This window comes from Oryctolagus cuniculus, chromosome 19 (genome assembly GCF_964237555.1).
Source record: "Oryctolagus cuniculus chromosome 19, mOryCun1.1, whole genome shotgun sequence".
NCBI lineage: Eukaryota > Metazoa > Chordata > Mammalia > Lagomorpha > Leporidae > Oryctolagus > Oryctolagus cuniculus.
Window position 1 is genome coordinate 24,438,190 of NC_091450.1, and position 17,675 is coordinate 24,455,864.

The 17,675-nt window shown below is 51.9% G+C and overlaps 1 protein-coding gene across 2 annotated transcripts in view; it reads right to left on the minus strand.

Annotated features, from left to right (window-relative positions):
• Positions 1–17,675, minus strand: part of SNX29 (sorting nexin 29) — a 478,886-nt gene that overhangs the window by 130,335 nt on the left and 330,876 nt on the right. For both annotated transcript variants that reach the window (XM_051847819.2, XM_008257737.4), the window contains exon 16: positions 13,418–13,534. In XM_051847819.2, the coding sequence (XP_051703779.1) occupies positions 13,418–13,534 (117 nt within the window). The remainder of the gene's footprint in view (positions 1–13,417; positions 13,535–17,675) is intronic.

Consider the following 17,675-nt stretch of genomic DNA (forward strand, 5'->3'; position numbering starts at 1 on the left):
AGCAGCCAGGGCTTGAACCAGAGTCTATATGGAATGCTGGAACTACAGGCAGCAGCTTTACCCACTAAGCCAGAGTGCTGGACCCTCATTCTTTTTTTTTTTTTTTTTTTTTTTTAAGATTTATTTATGTGAACGACAGAGCTACAGAGAGGCAGAGGCAGAAGCAGGCAGAGAGAGAGAGACTTCCATACGCTAGTTCACTGCCCAAATGGCCACAATGACCAGAGCTGGGCCCATGTGAAGGCAGGAGCCAGGAGCTTCTTCACAGTCTCCCACATGGGTTCAGGGGCCCAAGGACTTGGTCCATCTTCTACAGTTTTCCCAGGCCAGAGCAGAGAGCTAGATGGGAAGTGGAGCAGCTGGGACTTGAACCAGTGCCCTTATGGGATGCCGGTGCTGCAGGTAGTGGCTTTACCTGCTATGCCACAGCGCCAGCCCCACATTTGTGTTTTCTATCCTACAAGGGTACTTGAAAAAGTTTAGGGAAAATGAAATTAAAATACAAAATTTTATTTTAGTACAAGAAAAAATTCAAAATCCATGTATAGAAAGAGCCTGCAGAAAATTCATGGAGAATGCATATTATGAAAAATAAGCATGGATTTCAACGTTTATGCATCAAAATAAACTTCTATTTCAATTCTATTGTCCACAAACTTTTGGAAGCACCCTCATATACAAATTGTGCATTATTTAAATTCTCCCAGGATCTATTTTTATATTTCTTATGAAATTTAGAAAAATGTTTTAAAGTATGTCTTTTAGAAGACAACAGGCAGGAAAGCAAATTATACATGCTATAGGGCAGGACTTGGGAGAGAGAGAACAGATAGCAAGAAGACAGAGGCAGGTCCGGCACATGTCTTTTTTTCTTTTTTTAATGGCTACTTATTTGTTTTCATCTACTTCAAAGTCAAAGACAGAAAGAGAGAGAGAGAGCAAGAGCGAGAGTGAGAGAGTGAGAGAGAGAGAGAGAGATTTTCCATCTGCTGGGTCATACCCTAAATGCCTCCAACAGCTAGGGGTGGGCCAAGGGTGCCAAGAGCCAGGAACTCCATCCAGGTCTCTCATGTGGGTGGCAAGGTCTAAACACTTGCACTATCACGTGCTGCTTCCCACATGCATTGGCAGGAAACTGGATAGGAAGCAAAGGAGCTGGGACCCAAACCATACAACTCCAATACAGGATACGGAAATCCCAAGTTGGGGGCTTAACCCACCGCACCACAACGTGCACCCCCCACCAGAATATTTTTAAAAGAACACTTAAAAAAACATTTGAGTGTCAAAGCAGGGACAACACTTGGCTGTGAGCTTTGCTCTACTGGAACAGGGTGACCATTCCCCCGAGGGGCGTGCATATACCTGCTAACCAAGGCTGCGACAGAAACAAAGGAGGTCCACTTTCCCAGGAAAAAACACAAAACCTAAGCACGTATGAGGGTTCTCTGACTTGACCAAAAGCCTTGGCTAAGTCAAATTGCAAACTCCCGGCTGGCAACACTCGCTTTGGTGTGGAGAAGCCCTCGGGTGTGGAGGATCTGGGAGAACATCAGAAATTGTCAACAAGAGCGGCAGGTCTGCAGGGGTCACGGGCAAGATGGCCATGGGTCAGGAACACTGAGGGTGGGTCACACCACGACACCACCCACCCCTCAAAGGGAGGTCATTTCCTAAAGAACAGGTCAAAGGGAGCCACTGGTTTAGCCTTTTGCTCCTTATCCCCATGCAGTCACATAACCTGCTGGTCTCCCAGAAAAGAGACAGTAACATACCTGGGTGCAGTCTGCTCTGGATCCCACAGAGCAGTTGGCCAAGGGACCAAGCCCCAAGAAAAACATACAGCAAAAGCAGCCTTTGTGGGCCTGGCACTGTGGCACAGGAGCTAAGCCACTTCAAGCAATGCCGGCATCCCATATGAGTACCGGGTTGAGTCCCAGCTATTTCCCTTTTGATCCAGCTCCCTGCTCATGCACCTGGGAAACAGCAGAGGATGGCTCAAGTGCTTGGGGCCCTGCCACCCACACTGGAGACTGGGATGCAGTTCCAGGACCCTGGCTTCGGCATGGCCCAGCCCAAGCTGTTGCAGCCATTTAGGGAGCACACCAGGGGATGGAAGACCTGTGTGTGTGTGTGTGTGTGTGTGTGTGTCTTTCTCTATTCTGCCTTCAAATAAATAAGTAGTAAATAAATCTTATTTTAGCACTGTTGTTCACTAGAATATCATACAGCTTCACTCCAAAGGAACGCAGACACCCCGAGGACAAGCTTCTCAAGATGCCCTCTCAGTGGACACTGCTCTCAGTGGACACTGCTCCCTTCCCGGACGAGCAAACCTGAGTGGACAATGGTCCAGGACAGAAGGAAGAATACACTGGCCTTGGTTTTTCAAGAAAGAGTAACTTTTTTTAATACGAAAAATCTTTAAAAAGAAATGATGTAGAAAGTTGCATGCTACTGGTAGAGAAGGTATGATTAGTCAGAAGACAGCTCTATTAGCATGGAGACAGCAGTGTATGGAATGCAGGGCTAAGTATGCCTAATACACTTCGTTACAGGGTTCTGCAAGTGTAATCATGCAGTTATTAGGTATCCTTGGAAATACGGTGCTGTGTTAATCTCGCAGAAACAGAATAAATTAGGATTTAGTATGAATAGTCTTGGTTGGTCAGATCCACAGGGCATAGTGAACATGGAATTAGGAGGCTGGGAGAATCCATATTTCGATGATGACAAAAATGAAATGGACAAGGACATATGGACAGGGCCATAGTCCAAATGTGTGGAAGAGAGGACCTGGCCCAGACCAGCCTCTGCAGGAATCCTAGGTCACAGGAATCCTCTTCCATGTTCCTGGCATCATGCTAAGAGACCTACATGGTCTATGGCCACACCACCCTGAAAGCGCCCCATGTCATCTGATTTCGAAAGCTAAGCAGGGTTGGGCCTGGTGAGTCCTTGCAGGGGAGAGACCTAAAGGCCAACACATGCACGCTGCTGAGGCAGAGCAAGCCAGCATCTTGAGATTGCTACCGGGGTGAGAGGGTAGGGAAGACGGGAAGCAGATTCCACAGAGAACAAAGAGTGGGAGCAGAGTGCACTGGTCAAGAAGGGGCGGCAAGCTTTGCTGGCCCCAGTAATGAGCGTGTGCCATGAACTCGGGTTTCGATTTAGTCCCACTCTGTCACCTGGGTCAGACATACCCCAAAGAACACAGAGAAAGCTCATTTCAGGAGACATCAGGTGGGGATACAAGGCGCACCCAGGGCCTGTGGGCCCCCCATAGCATCCGGGCTGCTGCCACCTGTTGTCTCTCCCACTGCTAGGACTGAGGACAGCACACCCAAGCCAGGCACTCACAAGCCTGCACTGGAAAAGAGAACAGGTAGCAGGGTTGGGTCACAAACTCCCTCAACATCACAGCGTGTCCCTCTCTCTCCCAGCCAGTGGGGGGAAAGAGTTATGTGTTATCTGGCCTGGCCTTCTGTGTCCACACCAAACCACACTGAAGTCCAACTAGAGAGACATGAGTCACCCGAAATGTCTAGTAGTCATTGCCCTCCTCGAGGGGAGAGGCAGTGCCTTCCATGTCTGCCGAGTCTCTGCAGCACGCCCCACACCTGACACAACTACCGGCAGGCGGCACTAACCCGTGCAGACAAACTCTGCCCTCAGGGCACAGCTGGTCAGGAGGTAGCACAGGTGTGTACCTCTTCATTGTTCTGGACCCACTGCTTCCTGCTGGCACCAACGCGGCCCTGGCTTTGAAGTGAAGCTTGCACGTGCTAAACTTCCAATAGACACAAAACCCCTGACAGGCAAGCCTGGGCAGCCAGGCTCCGCCCACTCCAATCCCACCCTCTGGCCCCTTGGAGCTCCCCGGTGGAAACCAACTATCCACAGTGACGAGCAAGCCAGGCACAAGCCAGGAACGGGCGTGCAACATGGTGCCCGTGAGAAAAGGCAGAGCTGGGCTCACAGTGACGCCCCCAGGACCAGGAGGCACCAGCAGCGACCCAAGCGGAGGGGCAGGCGATCGCGTGGGTGTTTGGCCCTCAGCAGCAAAGCGCAGCCAGGCCGAGACAGGGCCTTTCATCCTCGGGCCCTGAGGGCCTCCAAGTGGGCTCTGCGAGCATCTTTCCCGATGGTTTTATGTCACAAACCAGTATTTCTGAGTTAAGCCTCTATGTGAGATGTATTTTTAGCAGCCTTTATTAAACAGCACTTTTCAAAATAATCTCCTTCAAGACGGGGGATGATTAAAACACGGATGCAGAAGCACGGAATCACAAAGCCTCTTATAATTCAGAGGATGCCGTTCAGAGCTGCGGTGGGACCACGGGCAATTTGGTGCCTGATCATGAGACGCTCAGCAGGTACCACCCAGGTGAAAAACAGTTCTAACTAAGCTCCTGTACTTAAATAGCATCAGCCCGCAACAAGATCACTCCCGCAGGAAGGGTTTCTCAAGACACCGCAAAGGTCCTGGGAAGCATTTTATTTTAAAGTGGACCTTTAGATGAAACGAGGTGCAGGGCCGGCGCTGTGGCGCAGCGGGTTAAAGCCACCGCCTGCAGTGCTGGCATCCCACATGGGCGCAGGTTTGAGTCCCAGATGCTCCACTTCTGATCCAGCTCTATGCTATGGCCTGGGAAAGCAGTAGAAAATGGTTCAATTCCTTGGGCGCCTGCACCTGCAAGGGAGACCTGGAAGAAGCTCCTGGCTCCTGGCTTCAGACTGGTGCAGCTCCAGCCATTGCAGCCATCTGGGGAGTGAACCAGCAGACGGAAGACCTCTCTCTCACTTGCTTGTTCTCTCTCTAACTCTGCCTTTCAAATAAATAAATAAACCTTAAAAAAAAAAGGTGCATTTGCTCCATGCATACATTTCTTCTTATTATTTTTTTATTTTCGACAGGCAGAGTGGACAGTGAGAGAGAGAGAAACAGAGAGAAAGGTCTTCCTTTTCCATTGGTTCACCCTCCAATGGCCACTGCGGCCTGCGTGCTGCAGCCGGCATACCGCGCTGATCCAAAGCCAGGAGCCAGGTGCTTCCTCCTGGTCTCCCATGCAGGTACAGGGCCCAAGCACTTGGGCCATCCTCCACTGCACTCCCAGGCCACAGCAGAGAGCTGGCCTGGAAGAGGGGCAACCGGGACAGAATCCGGCGCTCCAACCAGGACTAGAACCCAGTGTGCCAGCGCCACAACGTGGAGGATTAGCCTAGTGAGCCGCGGCGCCGGCCTCCATGATACATTTTCAATGACTCGTCTTTTTCTCCCCAACCAGCTCAGTCATTTCAACAGCGGAGGGAACATGTCCTGGGGAGACACCAGGCGGTCTCCCTCTGTCACCTTTCTGGAAACCCGAGTGTTAGCATAGACACCACAGGTACACAGGTGAATTTCCACATGGCAGGCTCCATGTGAGCGACTTTGCATGCCAGGCTCCGAGAACAGGGATAGCAAGTCTGTGCCCCAGCGAAGCTCTCTCTTGGTCCTTAGGGGAGCAAAGTCAAAAAACTTAAAAAAGGCAATGCAGAGAGACAAAGGCTGCCACACAAAGGGTCACATAAACCAACACGAGGAGCCAGCCCGCTGCACGGGGCAGAGCAGGCACAGGGTGGAGCCTGCAAAGGTGCTCACAGAGGTGGAGTCCAGCGTGACCCACTCACGGGGACCCCACGCCCAGCACCAAAGTTGTGGCTGATGAAGGAGACACGGAAGGATGTGCAGTTTCTCAGGGCAGCTGGGACAGGCGGCAACTGGCACCCGTGCATGCAGCCATGTCATGTTTAGTGAACTGCGGACAGCAGGTAGGGGATCGGAGAGCAGACAGGGGGACAGCTGCAAACAAAGGGATTCAGACCTGGAGGAGACACAGACAGGGGACCAGAGAGGAAACAAAGAGACCCCACATACAAGAAGGACAAAGAAGTACAGAGCAGAGCAACAAGGAGACAGGGCAGACAGTCAGTAAAGAGACAGAGATGCACCTGCAGACAAAGAAACCAGAGAGGGAATGGGAATGCCAGGGAAGACCCGAAACAAGGCTTCTCTGTAAGAGCCAAGGTCAGGGTGGCTCAGGCTTCCCAGGACACCCAGCGCTGGTCAGGCCCAGACCCCACCAGACTCGGCAGCAGGTGAGAGGCCAGCGGGACTGGGATGGCAGCCCACAGCCACGTCACATCCCTTCCTCTCCCTGGGCTCCAGCACTTGTGACGCCAGGGCAGGCTCACGAGACACATCAGGTACTGAGAGCAAACGGCAAGTGAGTGCAGTGGGAACAAACAAGACTTGTGACCTTGCCCTAGCCCTCCAAATGGATTCCTGGGAAACCAGTTTCGCGAGCACCTTCTTAGTAAAGACGTTCCCTGGGGAACTAATTCTGGGCCTGCTCCTGTGTCCACCGCTGCCTCGTGGAGAAGCAGGGGACGCCCCTGTGTGGGAAGGAAGACCATGGCGCCATCTGTAAGGCAATGACTTTCAAGCGTATTCCACACAGTTCCCCACCATCACCACCTGCCTTATATGCACCCACTACACAGACCCCTCTGAGTCCCTGTCCTGCCTCTGGAACACAGTCTTGCCCAGGTCCAAGATGCCAGAGAGTCCGCCGGGCCTCAGGCAGAAGTGATGAGCATGCCCAAAGCTCTGTGGGAAGGGAGGAGAGGCGAGGCCGGAACACAGCACCGGTGCAGGGAGCGGTGGGCACGGCTAGAGGCTCAGTGCTGTACCACCACGCCCGGTGTTGCTGGAAAGGACAAACACAGCAAGCAGCGTTGGGGCAGGGAGTGAGCATCCTGGGTGTGCATGCAGGGGTCACCATGAAGCTGCGTGGCCTCAGGAGAGTCGCACGTGTCTGCACCTCCGTTTGATCACTGCAAGCCGTCCCCAGTAAGCTCAATAGCCAAGGTTGTTCAGAAGGTGAGAGGATAAGAACGCACACCAGACACCAAGCACACAGCAAAGGGCTGCCAAGGGGTGGCCCGCTCGCCAAACAGGCAGGGGGAGAGCATTGTGGGGAGGGACAGAGGCTTTGCTCCAGGGCTGGGATCCCACAGCCCTCAGGCCACCCCGAGTCAAGCCAGCCTCTGTGTTTAAGCGGAGGGCATCAGAAATGGGATGGGGACAGACACCAACCGAGGGCCCTGAGAAAGAGGAGCCCATGGTCCTTTATGCACACTGAGCCAGGGCTTGCTCCCCCACGGGATCCGCCTGCCCCTCTCCCTGCGCTGTGACTTTAATTGGCCTCGGCATCGTGCAGGCTGGCAAGTTCTATTTCCTGTCCCCGGTGATTATTCCAAATAGAGTCTGTTTCCCCCGAGTGCAATCAGATTCTGCTAAAAGGTACAAACCGTGGCATTCATTCACATCTTATACCAGAGGAGGAAAGTAATAAGACAAGAGTCCTAAAAATACTTAAATTCAAGAAGAAAAAAAAATGAATTCAATCCTTAATTCCCAAGTCCCTCTCCTTAAAATAAGTGACTTAGCTCAAAAGTACAAAACATTATAAAAAGACACCACGGAGAGGAGCCTGTCCCTGCTCCTGGCTTCCTTCTTGTCATGTGGTCTACGCAGTCCTTGCCGCTGTGCGAAGACGGATTCACTGCCCAGCGGGTGCTCACTTAGTGCCGAGGACATGCCAGGCACGGCGTGGGGCACAGCAGGCAGAGATGAAAACAGGATGCCCCCCACTGCCTGGAAGGGGAGCCCTGTTTGCCTGGCAGGACCCCATGGAACCTCCCAATGCAGCCGGCTCCAGGCATCCTCCTACCTGACAGAAGAGGAAACACGCGTTTCCAGAGACCAGACAATCCCGATCCTCAAGTCACTGCGTCCCCTGCGGCTGGGAGGACACCTAAGGCAGCGTCCCCAGAGAGCCCCGGCCAACCAGAGGCAGGAGGGGCCACTGTGACAGTGAAGAGCAGAGAGCTTAGGGGAGAAGCCGATCCGCAACCTGCCTTTCTCCCTCCGCCCCGGCAGTCTCGCTCAGGGTGGACGACTACAGCGGGCCTGAGGCCATAACAAGGTCAAGGGTGTCTCCTCCCGGGCCTCAGAGCCTGCCTCTGGGGAAGAGTCAGTGACATGACAGCTGCCTCCATGTGCACAGCTGTGGCTGCCCTGACACGAGAGCTCGGCAGGGAGGAGAGAAGAGGGCTGTGCAAGTGACACGGAGCCAAGAGAAAGCTGGACGCCACCAGCGACATCACCCATGCACGCCATGAGCCCTACCCTGTGGGCACTGAGAGTCACGGGCACAGGGAGGACGGGAATGTGCCCTCATGCAGTGAGGGGAGACGCATGCAGGTGAGTGACAAACAGATGCAAAATTGCATCAAGACGGCGTGGGAGGGACGCACACAAGCATCACACTCAAAACTTGACCTTGACAGGATGCAGGGGGAGTTCCTGGGCCCAGAGCAGCTTCCAGGCCGAGGGAACAGTCGGAGCGAAGGCCCTGAGTGAGAGGAGGGCAAGGGCAGGAGGACAGCAGGGCCTGGCCCTCTGCATCCCTGCCAACACTCGCACAGGACAGCGAAATCCCTCTTGGGCAGCATCACATGTTGCTGGGACTCGCTGAATTGCTAGGGCCTGCGATGCTGGCCCTCACAGAGGGTTTGTCTACAGCAGATGAGGAGGTGGGGGGAGACAGTACCCCCTGCCCACGAGACCCAAAATCCTGCAAAGCAAGATCCAGGGGTCTTCACACACCCCAGCTGGGCCCTGGGACTTCCACACATGCACCTGATCTAAATGCAGGATTCACAGGGATGTTATTCCAGCACTGTCTTAAAAACAGAAGAGGGGAACAACACAGGGGCCTGGGTGAATGGGTCATGGGACTGCCAGTTCAAGGGACACAAAGCAGTTCTCACACCTACGTGTGACGTCAGATAAAAAGATCCCTAAAGTATATCATTACACGGGGGAGGGGAGTAATACTGCACAGTGAACTCGGCAGGCTACCAGTTTTTAAAACACGTGGCCACGTGCAAGCAGCTTACTCAGACATTGCTCCCTTCTAGGGAAAAGACGCAAGACTGGTAAAAGTCACTGCCTTGGGAATGACATCAGGGGCTGGCGGGAGGAGGTGTGCTTTTCACTGAATACCCCTTTTAACTGCATGGGATAACGTTTGTGAAGAGTTCCAAAAACCTGACAAATTTTCAACTGTTAAAAAAATGAATAAAAAGAGAATCCAAGGGTAGGCGTTTGGCCTGGCGGTGATGCCAGCTTAAGACGCCCACATCCCGCGTGCGTGTGCCTAGGCTCGGTGCCTGGCCCTGGCTCCCAACTTGAGCTTCCTGGTGATGCGGACCCTGAGAGGGCATGGTGATGACCCACATAACTGTCACCCCCGTGGGCTGAGTCCCCAACGCCCAGCTTCCGCCTCAGCCCAGTCCCAGTTGTCATGGACATCTGGGGAGTAAAGCAGCAGAAGAGAGCTTTCTCTCTCTGTCTACCTGACTTTCTCTGTCTCTCAAACAAGGCTTTTATATTTTTTTATTTGACAGGTAGAGTTATAGACAGAGAGAGACAGAGAGAAAGGTCTTCCTTTTTGCTTTGGTTCACCCCCCAAGTGGCCGCTATGGCCAGAACTGTGCTGATCCAAAGCCAGGAGCCAGGTGCTTCTTCCTGGTCTCCCATGCAGGTGCAGGGGCCCAAACACTTGGGCCATCCTCCACTGCCCTCCCGGGCCACAACAGAGAGCTGGACTGGAAGAGGAGCAACCAGGACTAGAATGCGGTGCCCACATGGGATGCCGGCGCTGCAGGCAGAGGATTAACCAAGTGAGCCATAGCGCCGGCCCCGCAAAGCTTTGTTTTAAATCCAATCTTTTAAGTCAGCCCCACATCCGCCCCTTCTTGCTGGGGGACCTTGGGCAGGCTGCTTCATTTCTGTGCCTCAGTTTCCTCCTCTGCAGAATGGGGACATAACAGTGATTACTGTTAGCATGAATGAGGGCTAAATGAAGTATTCATGCTCAAACTTCATCAGGGGCAGGCATGCGGCACAGCCACCTGGGATGCCTGCATTCCCAGCTGCAGTGTGTGACTCGAGTCCCGGCTACTCTGCTCTTGATCCATGTCCTGTTGATGCTCACCCTGGAAGGTGGCAGATGATGGCTGAAGTACTGGGGCCCCTGCTACCCATGTAGGAGACCTGGATGGAGCTATAGGTTCCTGGCCTTGGCCTGACCCAGCCTCAGCTGTTGCAGGTATTTGGGGAGTGAGCTGGCATATGGGAGATCGATTGATCAATCTCTCTCTCTCTCTCTCTCTCTCTCTCTCTCTCTATCTGCCTTTCAAAAAAAATGAAAATGAATTTTAAAGCATTTCAAGTTATGGAGTCAGCTTTCTGGCAGGTAACAGTTACTCAGTACATATTAGCTGGGACTCTCGGCAGCTGTCACTCTGTACTGCTAGACGCCTGTCTTACTACTCACAGTGAGAACGACGTGCTTCGGGGCTCTCTGAAAAGGCCCCCGCAGAAACACCCTTTCAGGACACCCAGGGTCCAAACTGAGCCTGTGCTAGGGAATGGGGCCACTGTGCGCTCTTTCATGCCTGCTATGTTCCTCTCCAGCAAGGTCAGCCATAGCAGAGGCTTGGCCCTTGGAGCTGGGGGTTGGGGGAGGGCCGGGAGAGACTTGCCTGCCCCCTAGACCTGGCCCACTCACACAGGCAGACAGAGGTCAGCACCGGGACCTCTCCATCCCCACAACCCCACTGTGTCTTGTCAGCTACAGGGCTATAGATGTGTCAAAGGGAGCAGCCAGGGTAAACACGGCCCAAGTTTGGAATGCAGGACTCCCATGGGAAGGCCACGGCCAAGGGACCCTGCGACCTTGCTATGAGGACAGTGAGTAACAACGCGACCTCTCCTACACCTTCTCCCTGCAATTCTCCAGAGGGGTGCAGCATGGAGAAAGGAAATGGACCCCATAATTACATCTGAGTTGAAACCTGGCTCCACTACTACACACTCGCCAAGTGTGGGGCCTCTGCGAGCCTCAGTGAGCCTACAAAATGGAGACACCTTTCCCCCAAAGGGCTCCTAGCGCACAGCAGGCACTTTCCAAGTGTGCTCCCAACGGAGGGAAGCGCCCAGCTTCCTAATTAACGAAATCCACGAGACAGGTGCAGAGTCCTGGGCCCGGCAGGAACAAGAGAAACAATCGGGGACTGCACCACGAGGGTTCCTACACAGGAGATTACCAACAGGGGCCAGCGTGCCCAGGGCCCGGTGGACGCTGGCTCCCCCAGCAGCACCTTCCCCGACAGATGCTGTGGAGCTTTCAAACAGAAGTGCACGTGGGACCCCCGGAACAGTCAGAGCCAAAACCAAGCCGGAAACGCGTCAAGGCTCTGGACAATCACTGGTTTGAGACAGAGGAACGGGACAAATATCACTGCACAGCTGCACTCAGCACAGTCCTCACTGGGAAAGCCTACGGTTCACAAAGCCGTGTCTCTCCAAAAACAGCAATAAAAAAGGCCAGGGGAGAGCATGAGCAAGCAGGAACAGAATCCACGGCTGGCCGGGGCTTCAGAGACGAGCACCCACCTGGACACGCTGCGTGGACTCCATTACGATCCTGAGTAGGGCGAACACACTGAACACACGATGAGCTCACCATGGAATTCCGAACACGGACTGTACACGTGATGATGTTAAGAGATCACTGAATTTTTCAGACGCGGTATTGTGACCTTTAGCAATAAATACTGCAACATTCATTTGTGAATGAAAAGAATACGATCCTAATAATGTGAGCCAGGAGGGGACGGAGCATAGCATGAATGAAGCAAGAATGACCCTGGCGTGAAAATGATGGAGGCCGAGTGCTGTGTCCATGGAGTTTCGTGATACGATTCTCTCTGCTTTGTTTGAAATTTTCCACTTTTACTAAAAGTGAGTGATTAAGCTACAGACCAGGAGGTGATATGCACAAGCAACCGAAAAAGATGTACAAAGAACTGCTACAAAGCAGAAAGAAAAATAAACACGACCTAACAGAAGAACAAAGGGTCTGCTTCTCTCGTGGTGAGCAAAATGCATGGGGAGCTCATGTCCACAGCCACAGGGGGAGTGGGAGGGGGAGCTCATGCCCACGCCATACCGTACTAACCGCACCAATCGGAAGCTAAGTGGGACCAGGCCTGGTTAGTGCTTGGATGGGAGGACGGGGAGCTAATGCTCAATGGGGACAGAGATTCAGGTGAGAAAGATGAACAAGTCCTGGAGATGGATGGTGGTGATGGCTGCACAGTGAATGTACTTAATGCCTCTACACTATGTGCTTTAAATGGTCAAAATGGTTAAGTTTTTGTGTCATGTGCCTTTCACCGTAATTTTAAAAACATAAAGAAAAAGAAACATAAGAGACATATCAACCAATTAAATGTGTGCAATTCAGGTGGATCCTTAACACACACACAAAAGAGACAACTGGAAATTTGAACAATGACTGAGAGTTGATGTTACAGAGAGTAATGTCAGGGATGATAATGGTATCATCTTTATGTGTTCTTATTTTTAGAGATATATAATGTCAATGGGTGAAAAAAAGCTCAATGTTTGATTCATATAATACAGAGGAAGGGAGCAAATATAGGTAACTTGAAACAAGATCAGACATCATTGATAACAGTTGAACTTGACAATGGCCACAAGAGTGCATATATATTCATCTGCCTACCTTTAGGTACTTAAGTATTTTACATAATGAAAGTTTTCAAATGAAGAAGTTACTGTATGTGTGTGCAAAAAGACATGTGTGAAATGCTCACAGCATCATAGCTGGCAACAGCCAAGTGACAGAGACAACCTCAGCTTCTAAGAACATACATCGTACAGAAGGCATTAGAGATATCACGGAACTTCATTCCACAGAGAGTAACAGAACCAACAAAGTGAGTGAACCAGACGCCTAGTTCTCAGCCAGGAGTGACCTTTGCTCCCCAGGGGACATACGGTTATGTCTAGAGACTTCTTCGGCTGTCACAAGTGGAGGAAAGCCAGTGGCTTCTCAAGTAGAAACCAAGGCTGCTGTTGAGCACCCCGCAACGCCTACGACAGCCCTCGCCACAGAGAATCACATGACCCAAAATGCAACAGCGCCAAAGAGGACTGTGTGGGACACCTCCCCAAGCACATTGTCTCCTTAGAGACAAACACACAAAAACGAGCAGAAAAAAGACACACACAAGTAAGACCACCAAGTAAGTAAAAAATGGTCATGGTCACTGTAGATACTGGGTACACGGATATGGGTATTGGGTACACAGATGCTCGTCCTTTCCATGTCTGAGCTTTGGTATATGCCCGACACTACCAACAATGGACAGACTGAACAGCGAGGTCATGGGCAGCATCCAAGGCCAAGAGCAGCCAGGCAAGAGTACTCACCGGCCCCCGGAGATCGATGAGTTCCTGCCTCATCTGGGACACCAGGGCTTCCTTGGCCACCAGGGCCCTGTGCAGGCGCTCGTTGAACTCGATCAGCTCGCCGTGCATCTCCGCCACCTGCAACACAACAAGCACCAGGCCGTGAGGTTCACAGGCAGACCCAGGCCCAGGACCCGCCATCTTCTCTCTGTACCTGTTTCCATGCCTCGTGACAGCTGGAAGGTGGCTTAGCTTAGGTGGCGAAGGCTGCAGCCTCTGACACTGCTTACCTGTGAGCCATGCAGATCCACCTAGAGGCTGAGCAAGCTTTGACTTGCTGGATTTTAATACTCGAGAGTCAATGACTCCCTGGTTCATGGTCACACTGTGACAGAATCATATCACCTTGGGACTCCAGACTTTCATTCTAAATTAAAGAACAACTGTCTAGCAAAGGCTTTCTGTCTAGTCTGCGCTATAGCTGTCAAGAATGTCCCGGCAAATGGCACGCTGAGAATAACTCTAACCATTTGTGTCCATGACAGCCTTGTTTCTGAACACCAAGAAGCACAACCCGAGCCTTAGTCATGGTGCTGACGGTGATGGTGCTAGACCACACTGCAGAGGTAGAACTACTTCTGAGTCACTGTTGACACTCTGGCAGGCTAAGTCCTCCTAACTTTATCACCCTGGTTAGTTCTAGGCAGGTGTTATTATCCTCATCTTACAGAAAGCATTCTCGGGGTCAGACATGAAACAAAGGACACATCCCAGCCTTGGGTTTCAGCTGTGACCCCATCACTCCACTGTGCCCAAGGATAACCCTTCTGGGCCTGCTGTATGCTGCTCAGGTTTTCCAAATTGAATTATTCAACACGCTTGGCTGACTTCACACAATTAAAAACAGAAGTGGCTATAAAGTGGTTTGTGATCACTACACACATGACTCAGCTACAATTTGCAAGGACACATTAAAAAATAAGTGGAAAAGGCGTATTATGGAAAAATTACGCACAGATCTTAACATCTTTGGCACTAAATATTTATTTTGAAAGGCAGAGCAAGAGAGAAGGAGAGAGAGAGAAAGAGAAAGAGAGTGAGAGCTCTTTTCCATCCATTGGTTCATCCTCCAAATGGCCACAACAGCTGGAAGTAGGCCAGGCTGAAGCCAGGAGCCAGGAACTCCACCGAGGTCTTCCATGTGGTGCAGGGGCCCAAGCACTTGGACCACCATCCATTGCCTTTGCAGGCACATTAGCAAGGAGCAACAGGGACTCAACCCAGCACTCAGATATGAGATGTCAGCACTGCAAAAGGTGGCTTGCCCATTGCATTACAATGCCAGCCCTTAACCTTATCTTTTTTTTGATTTATTTTATTTATTTGAAAGTCAGAGTTACACAGAGAGAGGAGAGGCAGAGAGAGGCAGAGAGAGGCGCAGAGAGAGAGAGAGAGAGAGAGAAGAGAGGTTTTCCATCTGATGGTTCACTGCCCAACTGGCTGCAATGGCTGGAGCTGTGCCAATCCAAAGCTAGGAGCCAAGAGCTTCTTTTGGGTCTCTCGAGTGGGTGCAGGGACCCAAGGACTTGGGCCATCTTCTACTGCTTTCCCAGGCCACAGCAGAGAGCTGGATTGGAAGTGGAGCAGCCAGGTCTTAAACTGGCACCCATATGGGATGCCGGCGCTTCCGGCCAGAGCGTTAACCCGCTGCACCACAGCACCGGCCCCACCTTATCTTTTAATTTCATTTCTCACGACCCTTTTCAAGCACCCTTGTACTTGAACATTTTAGAAAAATGCTCTCCCCAAGACCCTGAATGAAGAATCCACAAGCACCTTCAAGAGAAGCCCCCGAAGTGTAAAGCCAAGCAGACCCTCAGCAGGCCCTGCCCCTCTGCCCCTCCCAAAGGACTTGACCTAAGCACTGCCCAACCCTGTTGGCCTGCAAGAACAACTCCACGTGCGATATACAAGCCACTGCAGGGGTAAGGAGGGGATACACGGGGGAGGACCTTCCTCTGGGGGAGAGAAGGAGAGCCCCCTTTTGCACTGTGGTGACTTTATAAAGGCAAAGGCCACAGTAGGAAACACACCAAGATCTTGCCATTAGTCAGGGCTGTGTTTTCTCCCCATTCTTTCTACATTTCCTTATGTAAGCTTCCTAGAAATGCATATTCTTTATCAGTGAGAAAAGTCATTTAGACTCTCTAAAGAACTGCAATTCATCTGAAACAGAAAAGAGCCATTGTGCACTCAACAAGAAATGTCTCGGGCTCCTCACTCTCATCTCCAGGCTCCCATTAACTTGCTCTATGATTCCCACTCAAAGGTACTCCCTCTGGCCCCGAGGTGCCCGCGTCTTTCAAACAGGTATGAAGCACTAAGCGAAAACGGCACAAAAGATATTGCAAGAACCATGCAATTAACAAAGGGAGAATATGCCACCGAGCCTTTTTATCAGCTTTTTCCTTTGTGTAAACCCACAATTAATATTCCCCTGTTGCCTTACTCCTTTTGTGTAAGAGCAGTTTAAGCTGATCTTCTTTTGGCCAGTAACAAGCCAGTATAGCATCGTTAATAAATGCTTGCATGGTTCTTCCACATGGAGACCACAGAAACCATCCTTGAGCTGGCTCGGGGCTGGGACGCGCTCACAGGAGGCAGGGAGCGCACAGCTGGAGCCACTGCCAGCTCCCTGCTGATGGGCCACATGAAGCCACAGTCAATCCAAAGCGGGGGGGGGGGGGGGGGGCTGCGATTTGGTTTTGGTGTGGCTTTGTTTTGCAGTGGGAACCAGAGTGCTACAATTTTCCATAAATGCATAAAACACTGCAACATCCCAGCTTCAGGGAGTGTTTATTATGGGATGTCAAAACCCTGGTTCTCCGCTGCAGCCAGAAGAGTGATTTGACCACATCAGACCGAGCTTGCATTTCCCAGGGAATCAAAAACAGACAGAAACCCACTGGAATGAGGAGACAAAAACTTTCCAGCAACCATTCACACTGTGCCGTTCGGTGCTGCTGAGCTGAGGCCTGCAGCTCCAAGTTTTCTGGTTACATGTCCCTGCAACCAGCCACTGTCAGGCCTGCATCTTACATGTGCCATGTGAGCTCACGTGTCCTCCAACAACGACTTCCAACAGCCTCAGGCCACTCATCTACAAAATGGGACTGTAAAGCCCACCTCACCAGTCCAGCATGCAGACTATGCCACTCACCAGGCATGGCACAGAGTGACACGCCCAGTGAGGAAGCCAGTTTTACGTGAGAACTGATTGTGCCAAGAGATGCGGGGAAGATGGACCCGAGGTGGGTCTCGGAGAGTACAAAGGGCCATGGGGTGCCGCACCGAGGCTCTCAGACAGCTCTGCCAGAAGACCCCCACCCCCAAGGCGAGAACATCACAGAACTGCTAACAGCAAGGGCACAGGGCTGGGTGCCGAGGGTAAGGGTGGGCAGCAGGTCCAGCACTTCACATCCCACAGCAGGCAGCCAGGCAAATCACGACAGAGAGGCCTGGAGGGAGGACAAGGTGTCCCACAAGGTCCTCCAAGGGACGACACTCAGGGCTCACTTTCCCAGGGGGCCTCGGCATATGCCAGGCAGACCCCCAGGCACATACATGGCCAACATTCCCCACCAGGCTCCCGCAGTGCCGAGGGCCAGAGTCGCTGCTGCTTTCTGCTCTCAACTGTTCTTGTCCATGAAAACCAACCCAAGGGCAGTGAAGGAGGAAGTGCCGTACATTAATGACAGTGACAGATCCAAAGCAAGACCCTGCCCAGGGCTGACAGCTCCAGGTCCAGCCCAAGGAAGGCCAGAGGATGAGAATGGAACCTGGATTCTCCGAGAGGCCAAGGAGAAACCCGGCAAGTGGAAGACACAGCCCCTCGCTAGTGCTTGGCTTATCAGGTATTTAAGTGCAATGGCTTCTAAGTCACGTTCAGGGTTTTATCTTTGAGAAGGAGAGAAGAAGACAGAAAGACACAAGAAGTTTAAGTAACAAGGTGGTTCGCAACATCTACCAAATTATTGAAGACGCTCGCCCCTCTGTCGGCAAACCACTGCTGAGCAGTTCTCTTGCTTCTGCACTAGCAGTAGGGCTCAAAGCATGGGGTTAGCCCCAGATGGCTGGAACGCACCTCAGTGTCCATCCAAACTGGCCTGGAAAACCATCTGGGGATTCCACTACACTCTCCTTTGGCAGACAGAACTAATCAATCGCTGCACGCCTTCTTCTAGAAGAAACCCAGGCAGCCATAACCAATGCAGTCACT